This window comes from Chanos chanos, chromosome 3, assembly GCF_902362185.1.
Source record: "Chanos chanos chromosome 3, fChaCha1.1, whole genome shotgun sequence".
In the NCBI taxonomy this organism is placed as follows: domain Eukaryota; kingdom Metazoa; phylum Chordata; class Actinopteri; order Gonorynchiformes; family Chanidae; genus Chanos; species Chanos chanos.
In genome coordinates, this window is record NC_044497.1 from 27,196,606 (window position 1) to 27,211,007 (window position 14,402).

The window sequence follows — 14,402 nt, forward strand, 5'->3', positions numbered from 1 at the left end:
CTCTTTTTTTCTTCTGTTGACTATGCCCATCTCTCTCTTTCACACACACACACACACACACACACACACACACACAAATCATGTACATTCTTCCCTTTTTGTTTCATATTGCTGCCACTGCCGATCTTTCCACACAATATCCACACATTTATTTATTAGTTCATTCTGTCCTCATGAATCACATTTTTTGGACATGGCTGGGTTTTTGTTTGTCATTTCCCAGCGTATTTGGCACACTTTTTTTTGTCACTGTGGACATCTTTCTGTCAGTGGATCTCATTGTGCTTGCATTGAAAGCATGAGTAATGAATGTAATCTCACTACCAAAGCCAAGTTGCCTTTTGCACCTGACAGTAGTTGGTGGGACAGAGAGAGTAGCCCGGCCCGTGGTCATCCATATTTTGTGTTAGGTCTGTAACTATTTATCTGTCCTCTTCTGTGTCTCCCTCGCAGTAAGCAAGTGAAACATCAGCAGTGTGTCACATCTTATCCTGGATGGTCATCAGCGGAAGATATCTAACACAATCAAACACACACATGTGAAGCATGAGCATGCTCCCAGACATATATGTGCATGCACACACACACACACACACACACACACACACACACACACACACACACCTTGTTTGCTAGATTCTGGGGCCTCTCCACTTCCATTAAAACAAAAGTAAGTAGAGTTTTGCTGGGTTTTTTTTGGTTTTTTTGCAAGAAGTTTTACGAGTAAAACAGTAAAGCCTCTCCACACACACACACACACACTAACATGAAACAATTGCATGAAAGCAGTTAATGATTCAATAATACAAAGTGACGAGAGTTTAGCTTCATACGTGTCTTGACGCAAAAAGAAGTAAAAAATAGTGACCTGTTCCACTACCTTGATTCTTATTATAAAACCTTGAATTTTATAATCCGACATTTTTATAATCTGACAAGATAAAGAAAATATAGGAATCATAGGGTGTAAACGTATTCCTCTTTGCAAATACAGCTTTATGAAACCTTCCCACTGGACTGAAGGAGACAAGTTGTCTGTGATGTCATCGCATTTTGAGTGTCACATCCAGTCTTCTATTGTGATACCCCAACAAGGTCCTTGATTTTTTTTCTTTGCAGTTGACCAAAAGCCAACATGCCTCCAACAAAGATAAAAACAGCTCTTCACACTTGTGGACGTGGTATTGCAATAATTCACCCGACTCATGTTCTGTTTTTCAGAAAATGGATTATACTTAAACTACACTCTCTTCCTCTTCACCAACTCCTTTCTGTTTCCTGTCACAGAGCTGCAGGTAACAGACAACAGAGGATGTCATGTGGATCTAATATTAAAGAGACCAATACATCTGAGAGTCCACATTACACTGCTGTTGCAGAACTACATCTCAACACTACCAGATGATTCTATCATCAAAACTTTCCTCTTGCTTGTGGACTAGTTGTAATTTTCGGCAAACTAAAGCATTTGGGCATCACAAAATTCAAACAAATTAACTCTTACTTTTGCTTCCGTTTTTTAAAATAATTTGCATTGATAACCTGTATGAATTTTCACACTGTACTTGCGTGTCACTCTGAGTTCTTTAGATTCATTAGGTATTTTAAAGTGTGGATCTTCCCGTCGCTTTGTATGACGCAAAAATATAAAAATAACTTCTGTCTTGGTCAAGTTTGAGCTATTTCTCTGGTCACCTTACACTGTCGGAACTGGCATTTTTCAAGCCCGATAACTCATGTAGAACGTCTATAAATGGGAAGCTTACGTAGATAATTGTAGCGTTTTCTATGGTTGGACTTCACAGAGCTAGGCTACTGTCTAAAGGGTCAAAACTGACCTTGACTGCTTTATAAACGTTACAGTCCTCCAGCACATCCTGAGCACTGGCTTTTCTCTTATGCTCTGTCAGAAGTCGTTAACCGTTGCTTCCAAACACCACCAAAGCAATAACCAAGCCTATTTAGCTGTAATGAATCCAGAGTGAGGGGGGAGGAAATATGAATAATGTTTTTAATAGACTTCCCTCTCTTTTGTCCTATTTGAATCAGGGAAGAAAAGAGAAAAATGTCAGGAGTGATGACTGAGCGAGAACTATATTATTGGGGTTTTTTTTTAAATTACCTTTACACTCCTGGCTTTTGCCCTCGGAGAACGAGTTGTCATGGCGATTCAGTATCTCACCGCAGTGTCCGTAGGCTTCCTCGTTATTCCCATCTTCCCATCCGCGTATGGGCAGCTCTATTTATCACTTTGGAAATTCACTTTAATCACAACATTGTATCACACAACCAAGCAGAATTACAACTTCCAGCAAAGCATTTAATCACTGTAAGGAGCTGCGATGTTGTACATTTAATCTGGACACGCGTTTTTTTTAAGCATGTTATACTCTATAATTAGACTGCGGAGCGCCAGACAAGGTTGAAGTATTGGAAATGGATTCATATACACAAGGAGAGGAAGGGGAGGCCAGAGAGTATGAAGATTGTGTCTACTGCAATCAGAGAATTTATAATGCAATCGGAAAAGATTAATCCTTTCCGATCTCTCATTCTGTCACTGTGTGGCCCACCCTGATCTCTTCGGAATTTGCAATTTCCCTTAAAACTTTCTGATGAGGTAGATGCAGAGAGGGGTCGAGGGGCAGCTGGAATCGCTGAAGGAGGAACGGATGGGAATGGAGTAATAGGAGAGAAATAAGCCACAAAGCTCCGTGACATCGTCAAAAGGGACAGATTCATCACACCAGTCTCTCAGCGAATCATCCATTAGGCAGCAGCACGGCTTCCCGCTTCGAGTACCATGGTATTTGAAGCGTGTTACAACACCGATGTACCACCATCGGACAAGCACCAAAAAGCGACAGCGAGTGTCCCAATCTGCCCAAAATCAGGTCGAGGCTTTGTTGTTGTTTGTTTGTTTGTGAACTCGACTTATTAACCAATAATTGCAGTGCACTGGGTTTGAAAAGCGTGACGGACAGCGTTTCATGAGAGAATGTACTTTCAAAACTTCAGCAGTTACATCAGTGAATATTGCGTAGTGTCAGGCTTCTCAAGAGTAGCCTACACACTTGTATTCATTCTGTGAGTGCGTTCTCCGGGTCCTATTATGCTGAGAAAAAGAAAAACCATAAAAAAACGTTTAGGCATACTAGGAATAAACACATCGCTTTATGTGTAGGCTGTTTAAGTTGAAAACAGACCGTCAATACGTCTTCGTATCTGGTCAAACGGTATAGAATCGTGCATCTGTGTCTTCAGACTGTCAAGCTCGTTAGAACATAATACTAGGGTTAGTACTGTGGTGCTTGAGACTTTTGGACAATTGGAAAGATCAATGCCAGCCACAGTTACCTCCTCACAGCTTTTATCTGTCATAACCATAAGGCTAAGGAGTCCCTTTGAAAACTCGGAGGACTAGGGGGAAAACTATTTTTAGGAAAACTTTGTCCAAGAGAAGAAAATGGCTTACGAGAGCCGTAAATTCATTTTCCCTGTCCTCCTTAGCGTGTAGCGAAACACGTTTCCTCTTTTCGACAGAATAGTCAGACTGGCAAACAGAAACACACACACACACATACACACACGCACACACACACACACAGAGGGAGAGGGAGAGAGAGGGAGAGAGAGAGATCTCCACACATCCTTCTGTATTTTAAGATCTTAAAAGCATTGAGTTGGTTCAAAGAGAGCGCGGATCATTTCTGTTGGGTTGAATAGAGGATATGTTTGCGACATGAAAAATTCTTTTTAAATGAAACTCAAGTGTACTTTGGCTGCATCTCCACATAAACAGTACTATAGAATCGTTTGCACCCGTGTTCAGAGTATTTTAGGGCTCTGCCTACTTACTGACTCTGATGTTTCCGCAGAAGAATTTCGGTTTAATGGGCATAATGTGTTTATGATGACAGTGATCCTTACTCAGTTTGTCACCGCTCCGTTAATCAACAAGAGCTTAATCAAATATCTATTAAAGTGACACGAGACCAAACGCCACTGTCGATTAGATACTACAGAAGGCTCCATTTACATGACTCATGTAGGCTATAAAGATGACCTTATAAAGGTACTTTTTCCCTCTTTGTGAATTATCTCTCTATTGTATTACTGTAATTTTACTGCATACAGCACGCTTGGGCATTTGCATATAGAGATGAACTGATTTATTCTGAACTCTTTATGTTAGGGCTAAAGAGAAAATGAGCCTGTTTTTTCCCCCTGAGTATAGCCTGAATACCGGAGGTTTGAAATGACGGAGCAGATGGCTATCACCTAGCTCTCTTCACATAAAGATCAGGCTGTTCTCCTACGCAGCTTTGGTGGTGTCACTCCAGCGGTTACCAGGGCAGAACGCGAATCAAATGTTTAAGCGAAAAAAAAGCCTGATAAGTTGCCATCTTAATACTATGCGAACCATCGAGAACGACTAATTATTTACTTTAGTGTCACTCAAAGACTAGATGGGATCAGTCATGTAGAAAAAACTCGAACCTATCCACGTCTCCATGTGGGTTATGATTTTGTAATTGCAATGAAAACACGGGGCGCGAATAAGCCTGTTACAGTGCTGTAGTGCAGTTAAGCATTCTTGATGCATAGACTGATTGAACTAGTTATCCTATTGACTATCTGACTATACTTACGTGGTCCCGTCGTCTTCTGTGCAACGTGAATTACGTTACGTCCTCAGTAAAAGAGGCACGGAATCCTCTCCTGACCCCATCTTTATTGTGCTCTAAACCTAACCAAAAAGCAAAAGTATAAAGTGACATATATTCATTATGAAATTACTCGAATACGTTTTGAAAATGTAATTCAGCGATACCCCCGAATTTGAACTCATTCATTCAGACATGCATAAATCAGATTGTTTCGCCGAAGCTCTAATGTGCGTCCGTGAAATCTGAATGAACCAACTCCGTCAATGACTTTTTAGTGATAAACAACAAGACGTTTGGGTATGTTTTGTACTTACTCGTCAAACTATTCAAGGCAGTGATTAAGGACCATATCTGATGAGTGTGTCTCGAGAGGGGGACGACGACGACGACGACAATATGAATCCTCTCTTTAACAAACTGAGGAAAAGTCTTTTGTGATTGTCACAGAGCAGTTTCCAGTTGTGATGAACCATGAATAGTTTATGGGAGCAGAGATGCTGCATCAATACTCTCATTTCAAAAGAGGCCAAACTGAATTGGAGTGCTTTATTTCCTTCTGTGTTGTGTCGCCTGAATCCGATTGTCATGTGGAACATTGCAACAGATGAACCACAGTGAGAGGAATATAAAACATATCCTAGAAATGGCTTGACAATAACATCCCAAAACTGAGCACTACAAATCATCGTTGCCCATCAACCACAAATGTAACCCTGTGGAGAGGAACACTTAAGACTGAGGAGAGGCAGAATTGTGTAAAACGGATCTCAAATTATCATTTTGATGAAAGCAACATCTCTTGAGTGTACTGAACTGAACTGAGCTAAAGCTTTGGAGGGGAGCACTGAAAAAAAGGTGTCAAAGTGTTATCCAAGGAGTCCACAGAGAGCAGGAAGCCAAATGTGTCTCTGCTCAGTGTCCTGCCTTGTAACAGCCCATTAATTCAATTAAAGTCGTGTGTTTCTCTAGTATGGTGTACAGTGGGGAGGACTGGGCTTCCTCTTATTTGGGCTATTCTGGGCACTGCCATGTCGCCGCCAGGGTGAGACAAACAGCAGGAGATCCTGAGAGTTGCGAGTGTCTTGCCGTCGTTGCGTGAGCTTACAAACCCCCGCTTACAAACACGTCTAATACGTACCACATGACCCTGCGACCATACCCCCAACCCCCCCCCTCCCCCTCCCCCCCCGCGCCCCTGGCCTCTCTGGGTATCGATCTACAGCTGTCTTGGTTAAGCTTGTCTTCAAATTTAGCCCCTTTCCGCTTGCAGCTGTACTGACATAACCAAAGCAAAGTACTCCTGCTCTGCCCTGGCTTTTAATAACTCTTCAGTCCCATCGACTTCTTGTGGCGTAGTGTCACTCTCCCTCTCTTGTTCTCCTTCATCTTTAACTCGCCACGATTTACTTCTCTGCTTCCTCAGTCTGTGAAAGCAGGCTGAAATCGGAATGGAGTGGAGGAGGACTGTGCAAGTGTCCCTCTGTCCTTGAGCTCCAGTTCATCAGGGTTCATTTTCAATGGATAGAGGACTTTGAGCCGTCATGGGTCTGTATACGTACTCTTTGCACAGTGAGCCAAACACAAAGTACCAGCAATAGGGGCCTTCTGGCCTTTCTGGATTGGGGATTCACAGAGTGGGAGATAGGTATTATGGTTCTCTGCTTGCACAATGCAGCCAATAAACAGATGCAGTCCACAGACGGACCCAGAGGTCACAGTTGGTGTTTCTTTTCTTTTCTTGTATTCTCTTCATCAAGGCTGTTACCCATTCATTTAGCTTTATAAAGCCTGGACTCCATCACAGGGGTTTTCAGAAAGTTGTAGAACACAAAATTGAAAGTTTCAGTGTGGTAGACATTAAGAAAAAATGTTTGGCTTTTCTATTAAATTTAAGTTAGATTGCACTGCATTGTACCAGATGAAGTCTTGAAACACTATATTTGTGTGACAGGTACTATATGATTAAAGTACTTTATATTCAAATCATATCTTAAATTAACATCAACAGCATACAAGGCATATTCCTATCAATATTCGGGCGGAAAGGAATTCATCCATGGAAATGGCAATTATGTGCAATTGTCATTTTTTCAGTAATTCATAAAAATAAAAATTATTTTTTTTTCTTTTAAAATTCAATTTTTTGCTTAATTATTCTCTGATATTGTGGGGTTTTTTTCAGTTCGGCATCTTGTTTCTGTGGGAGTGCTGAGTGAATGCTAATTGAATTACGACCAAAGCCCTCAATTTTCTCAGTCAGATGAACTGAAATTTCCCATCATGGGAAATCCAAGCAGTTGCTTCTCTCTGTGTTCTTTTATATGGACCCAGCCATGGCCATGGGCGGCACAGACTCAGCCATCAGTTCCCTGCTGTTAGAGAGCCAAACACTGTGACCAGCAATCTGAGCTGTCAGCAGCTATCTCATCAAATGTCATATTTCATTCACTTTCCACTCTAAGTTACTGAAGACCAAATTTGTCTCCGAACTCTATAACCAGCACTTAAGATTTCATATTTGTCTGAGATTCAGGTCAGTAAGGAACGGACCTACTGAGAGACCACGTTTTCTACTGTGTATAATTCTTTTTAAGATGACAAGCATGTTCTGTCTCTCTATGGGGAAAAAATTGGTTTATCTAAATAAAAAAAAGCTGCAGCATAGAACAAACCCAACTGTGAATCCCTTGACTCCTACACAAAACCTAATTAGCTTGTGATTGTTGAGGATGGCAAGCAGGTGCAGATAAGTGTGTGATTACAAAAAAAAAGTGAAATGGCTGTTCCATATTCACAATAAACAAGAAAGCAACCCAACCAGAAAAGGATATCAAATAAAGACAGCCTTTTGCGAAATTAAATTTTAAACTGTGAAATTGTCAATCACTATCCAGTGATATTTAACTTTATTCCTTTGGGTTAGTGATAGATAAACATATGGTTTTGCTAAAACCAAAGTAAAACCTAATTCACGAGGCCCCTTTTGATGAGTTTTATGTGCAGTCTTAGTAACAAAACCAAAGAAAGAGAAAATTGACTCCATCAGCAGTCAGCACTGACTGTGCACTTTAAAAAAAACCCCAAAAACCCTCTGATCATTATTACTTGGAAATGTATTTTTTTTCTTATCACTATTTACGTTATTTCCTGACATAAGACCTAATCTGTCTCAGTATGTACTACCGTGCCATTAGCACATTGACCGTGAGGTGTGTAGCTCTGTTCTAATCCTCCCTGTAGTAAGGAATCCCCATCTCACTGTGCTTTAAATAAACAGCCTATGGCATTCTCCCTAAGGACCTCATTGATAGTCACAGGATGTGGTACTTTGATGAAGGGAAAGAGATGGTCATTAATTATGGAAGAATGCAATTAATCACTTTCCCACCCCCATACGCTGTTAGATCTTTGCTCCCACCTCAATCCTCACCTCGACCCACTCTGTGATCTGCTGAGTTCAGGAAGGGACAAATATGGATTTGAGCTCATCATTAATACATAAGGATGGTAATGCTCTAACCTTTTGGGAAAACACACCTGTTTCGACCTCTTTGTAGTTTGGCACATGTCCTCATCAGTCAATCATTGGCTACATGGAGGATTACGTATTACCCTGAACTCTCCTGACAGCTAGGTACACTGGCCCAAAGTTTCAAAAAAGAAAAAAAAAAACCAAAGAAACAAAACAAAACACAAAAGCATCTGAGAAAAATTCATGCTTTGCATGTCAGTATAGGGAAACTTATTTAAATGGCACCACGTGAAGTTGGGAGTAATTGTTAGAAGTGATTGCTCCATGAATTATGGAGCGTGTGTAATAAGCACCATAGCCCCCTGATTTACACCAACGATTCACCACGTTTTTCTCAATTCTCACACTCTACTACACCTACTACAACATTAACACATTCTTGTAAAATGCTCAAACCACTAAAATCACAGATAACAACGGTTTAACTCACTGGGTTAACATGAACGTATTTCACCGTGACAGTTTATTTTGTCGCACTAAGTATAGAAAAGTAAAATACATAAGATAAAATAAATTGCAGCTCCTCCCTATATCTGATAGTCTGTGGTTGTTACTGTAAGAGAGAATAAAGCAGCATTTAAGTGTCAAGAAACCATCTGTGACCAACTGGTTTTTATATGTCAGAAATAAAATAAGTGTTTATAAGACAACTGTTTGTAAGTGTTTATGAATAAATGTTTATAGGACAAAAGCATGTGTGTACTGTGAAATCTCATAGGAAAACAGTAAACACGTTTTAAAAAAAAGGTTTATTTTCAGACGAAGACGACATTATATATTTTGCCCTCAATTAGTGCTTTTAACTGACTACACAAACATTTCAGAGTACATTATCAAATGTATAAGAAAATGCATAAGCATTTTTAATATCATTTGCATTCCATAAGGATATGCAACGTTTTGATTTGCAGACATGAAGAAACGGGCCTGGATTTTGCTTTTTCCATAATTTTAGAGATTTCCTGCATTCCTTGAATGAATTCCTGCAAATGAATTTGGTCTGTGTTCATTATTCAGACATGCACATCCATTTTTTTCTCAACATTGCATTCTGCACAGATATGTTTCAATTATTTTTTCATGCAAGGCTGGGTAACACATTCTAAAGTTATAAAGTCTAAGTCTAAGAGAGACAGAGACGGTCCCTTAGCGGTTGACACAAGCAGCTATATAGAAATGTAATTAATAGCAAAGTTATTACACATAGAAAGAGAAATGTTTTATGTTTTTTTAATGCCTATAGTCTCTTTTGCAGTGCAACAGTTGTACTATGGAGTGCATCTGATCATTTGAAAAGGTCACATAGACTATAATAGCATCTGAAACATAAATACATAGTTTGAATGAACTCCACAGCCTGTCATGTAGTCACTTTCCCTTGTGCTAATTCAGCACACCTACCGACATTAAATATTAAAAAATAAAAAAAATAAAAAAAATAAAATTAAGATAATGAAGTGGGAGTCAAAAAACACAACAGCAATTCCAAAACATGATTGCCCTTTCTGTCTGCTCAGTGTGGCAATGACTAATGGATGTTCCTGCTAATCAACTCTGCATGTCGCCAACCCAGTTAGATGCCTCTTCAAGATGTCCACGTAGGTTGTGAGATGCTGTTGCAGCTGCTATCTGTGTAATTGCTTCCTTGAAAGATTACATTCTCGTCATGACTCGTCCAATTAGGCAGTCATGAGGAAAAATACATAATGTGGCCTTACTTTGCTGAAAGAAAAGGAGAGTACGAATTGATAAACATTATGTCCAAGAGTCAACAAAGATGACATTTAGACAAATTGGTCCCTCTCACGTAGGGTTTTTATATCCAGTGTGTTAAATGATGCAAAATGAAAAGATACACACTTTTTTCTTTTCTTTCTTTTTAAAAAAAAAAATATGTGACCAATCTGAAGGCTTTTGAACGCAATGCCAGGTTGCATGAAAGATTTCGATAAAGTTTAAAGATCATTTCTGAAATCATGAGCATTCAGGGGAAGCACGTGATTTTATCTAGATGGTACATCGTGGCTTTTTCCTTTTAAGGAATGCAAAATGCTTCTGATGTCAGAGTCTTACTTGCACGGTCATCGATGATGGCCAGGGTATATAACCTTAAACCACACCTACACCAGTACGTCTGATTGGACCTACGCAGATGCTGCTATCGTTTAACTGTCAGAGGGAAAGGTCTTCTCTGTGCAATATCCCACCGTAGCAGGACTGTAACCCTCGATTCCCCTCAACACTCACTGAAGTAGGCGCTCCCCAACTGTGAACAACGACTATAACGGTACCATCATCTCAGGTAAGTACAAATAAAGTTTATGAAACTATGGGTGATTTCTGTAACTTTTTCTTTTTTTCTTGGAACTGTTAATTTATTGTGTTAAATAATGAAGGTACTTATTTATTCATTTACTGAAATATGAGCACTCCGCCCATCATTACTGCTATTCCGACCGTTTCGTTGGTTGATGTTATACAGTACTGTTGGAGCAATTTCATATATATATACATATATATATATATATATATAAGTTACCAGTAGCCTTTTCTAAGGGGGACGTGTGATTAATTTTGACATACTTAAACTCACAGGATGGTGACAACTCTGCAAAACAAGATTTTTACTTTCTGTTTAGCTAATCAATTCAAAGAATACACCTCCTAAACAGACATGTGCTGTTAGTCGAAGGTACAGCCTGCAGCAATAGCGCGAAATGAAATGCCAGTATGCGTTATTACGCACAAATTCTCACGAGCCGTGAGGTCCCTCAGATAGCTATTTCTGCTCAACTCTTATCACTGAACTTTTGGTATTACAGAAACTTAATCGGTGTTTTGGGGTTTGGACCATAGCATACCGTAACCCTTAAAGTTTGCGTAAGAAGATTCAAATATACGTGCTGGTGTATGTCTATGCTCTTTAAAATCATTTGCGGCTTGTCAGCGGAAAACAATATCAGCTAACAGGTTGATATTTGTAATTTAGAGAAGAAATGTGATAAATTCTAATATGCTTGTTGTTAAGTTGGGTCTTTAACCGATGAAAACATTCATCTGATCTCGCGTCCAATATAGGTGGCCATACGAAAATGAGTCGAGGAATATTGTTGGTGATCTTGTTTCTTGTGATGGAACTTCGACTGAGTCGTTCGAGCTGTCCGGAGCTAGAACTGCAAAGATCATCGTCAGAGGTACGTGCAAAGATGATCTCCCGTCATTGTTTTTGCGATGATATTATGAAGACTCGTTTACGTTAATCGCCATGTTAAGCTGTTTATGATCGACAAAATACGCACATGAACAAACCCGTGACATTGAGGATTTTTCTTACACAGGAGAGTCCGAGTTATCGAGTCTCATCTCGTAACATAATGAAGAGGTCTAACGATATAGACTATGACAGCTTTGTTGGTTTAATGGGGCGCAGGAACGCTGGTGAGTGGCACAGTTCAAGCTTTGGCAAACAGTTGATCAGATGAAGTGGTTGTCCAATTCAGTGCAGTCCTTTACTTGAAGAAAAGTTCTCGTGCGATACCACTTTTGTCTAATTTATTTTCAGACGAAGACGACATACTAGCTCAGCAAAAAAGTAAGACAATTCCCCCTGCTCCTCTTGCAGACTGGATATGTCAGATGCATATTATTGTTTTTGTTTGTTTGCTTGTTTTTTGTTGTTGTTGTTGTTGTTGTTGTTTTGTTTTTTGACGCTATCAATAAAACCGATTGTAATGTGTGGTGTGGTGATGTATTTGACTCTTTATTACAGGAGAAATGCATGATGTATTCGTTGGGCTGATGGGTCGGAGGAATTCTGAGTCTGGTAAGAGCTCGTCTAGTCATAGTTCATATTTGACAATGGGGGGGGGGGGTCAACTTTTTCTCCAGGGCTATATGGCATAGGATATATAAAGGCCCCCCCCCCCAACCGTTGTTTTTACCTCTTTTGGGGGACTCCAAGTCTTAATTAGGGGGGTCAGACCCCCCCAACCTCCCCCGTAATTCGAACCTCGTATGTAACACTAAATGTACTGTTCACTGGTCAGTACTGAATATTTTTACATTTTATAGCTTTGTGGTACCAGTGAAGTCTTTATTTAAACCATGGATATTTTAAGAACAGGATGTACCATCTCTAACTCAGCTCTTACTTATATACTTACATCTTGGGAGATACCTCGTATGTGTTGAATTAAAATATCCAAAACATACATGCCAACCTGTGTACTTTTTTTTTGCCTCTGCAGGGAACACTATTCTTTACTGTATAGAGTACATTCTAAGCATTCTAATGTGTGTGTGTGTGTGTGTGTGTAAGTCTCATCCATGTAATTAAATCCTGTTTCCACTGGCAGGTATAGGACGCCCTTGGAGAAGAGACTATCCAGAGACAAGAGGAGGCATTTTCTTTAATAAGTGCAAGTTGAGGTTAGGGGATCCAATCGCGCCAAAGTACAAAGTACATGTCATAAATACATATCTTAGCTCTAATGACTCCTTAGATATGTTTCATCTGAATAGCCTGCCACACTACACAGCAGGCAAAAATCAATAAAATAAGAAACACACATCAGATTTCTAATTGCAAATGATAACAGCAGTATTCTGTGATGCTGCAAAGAAGGCTCAAGAAATAAACATGTACATTTTGTGCTATTTAAATAGTATATAAACTTGTGATCTCCTGAAGAGACACTGACATGTATCGTCTTTGTGTGTGTGGGTTTTGTTTGTTTTTTAGCAGGTCTCGACGTGGGCTATAGCCAAGGCAGTTGATGTATAACCTCCTGCAAGGTCCCTGTCATCTTGTCCAGATGATTTCTTTGAAGACATCGTTCAAACAAAGGCTAATTGCTTATTTTATTGAGAAATATTGCAAATATTTATATAGAATTTAACAATGAAAACAAATCACATTTCCTGTACCATGCTGGTTTAACTGCAACTTCAATCAGTATAGCTTTCACATAGCATCTTTTATCTAAACTCCGATGGCATTTCCTTTACTCTTATGTACTTATTTGTCATAATTCCTTTCCTTTGCTCCAAATGTTCAAATCAGTATAATTTTTGTAAATAAAGACATTATTTATTTGATGTTTGCTAATTACTTTAACTGTGCGAGAAATGTCTCAGTCTCACACAACAGCACTTTAATGCTCTCTGAGAGGAAGTCCTGTTGTACTTTTAATATGACAACGAATCTACCGCTTGGATCATAATCCTTTTAATTTGCATTTTTTTTTTGTTGGCAATAACTGTGTACTAGTTTCAGTAAATCAAAGTCATTAACATTGTTATTCCGCTGTATCTTTGTGGTCATTTTTTATTTGAATTTCTTTGACTTGAAGATGCATTACAGTAATAGATATGCTTCATTTCACAGTGCAGGCAATTTAAGGGGAATAAAACAACCGGAGCAGAGATATTCAAATTTCTGATTTTAATTTGAGCACGCTGCAGGCTGTGCTGGTTGTTTTCTCATTTTTAAATTTGAGATTTTTACATTTTTTTCTTTACGTTTCTCTTTTTCAAAAACGAAAGAAAAAATAGTTTCCACTGTTATGAAACATGCAGTCTCTTGTCAGAATAGTTATGAGATGTTGCAGCATTCCCCAGACTATTTAAACCTGTAATGATTCTGCTCATAATGCACTAATGCCTCAATACAGCCAATGGCGCACCACACCCAGAGGCAGTGAACTGAACACACAAATACATACACACTCTGCAGATGAGTCACTTCACTGACACATGTAAACCAATAATGACTCTGTCATGTATAGGGTCAAGACCAGTGGGACATTTATTACTAGCCACCCAGCCCCCCCCCCCCCCCCCCCCCCCCCGTCCCATAACCCCCCTGCCACACGCACGCACGCCTTCCACAGACTTTTCCATTGTTCGAAAATACAAGTGCAACTAAAGTTTAATAGAAAGTAAAAAATAAAAGAGTAAAGAGAAAGAAAGAAACAACCTGAGTATCATCTGTACCAAGGTCAGCTGGTTTGTGATTTCCAGAGAGCGCATAACACAAAAAAATACTTAACATCGAGAACATGTTTGGTTGAAAAATTGAGAACATCCCTGCGATTCTGGCAGGAATGTCTGCATTACCAGTAATGAGGTACAATGATATGTGTGCCAGCTGCTTCCAGATCCTGTAGAAACTAATGTTGTATTGAGAAGCTTAGTGTTGG

The 14,402-nt window shown here is 39.5% G+C and overlaps 1 protein-coding gene across 1 annotated transcript; it reads left to right on the plus strand.

Moving 5' to 3' along the window:
• The first annotated feature begins 11,294 nt into the window (after positions 1–11,294).
• On the plus strand, positions 11,295–12,985 carry tac3a (tachykinin precursor 3a). Its single transcript, XM_030767696.1, has 6 exons — positions 11,295–11,396; positions 11,541–11,640; positions 11,765–11,794; positions 11,972–12,025; positions 12,558–12,661; positions 12,944–12,985. Exons 1-6 carry the CDS (start codon positions 11,295–11,297, stop codon positions 12,983–12,985), a joined length of 432 nt encoding a protein of 143 aa, XP_030623556.1.
• The last annotated feature ends 1,417 nt before the right edge of the window (positions 12,986–14,402 follow it).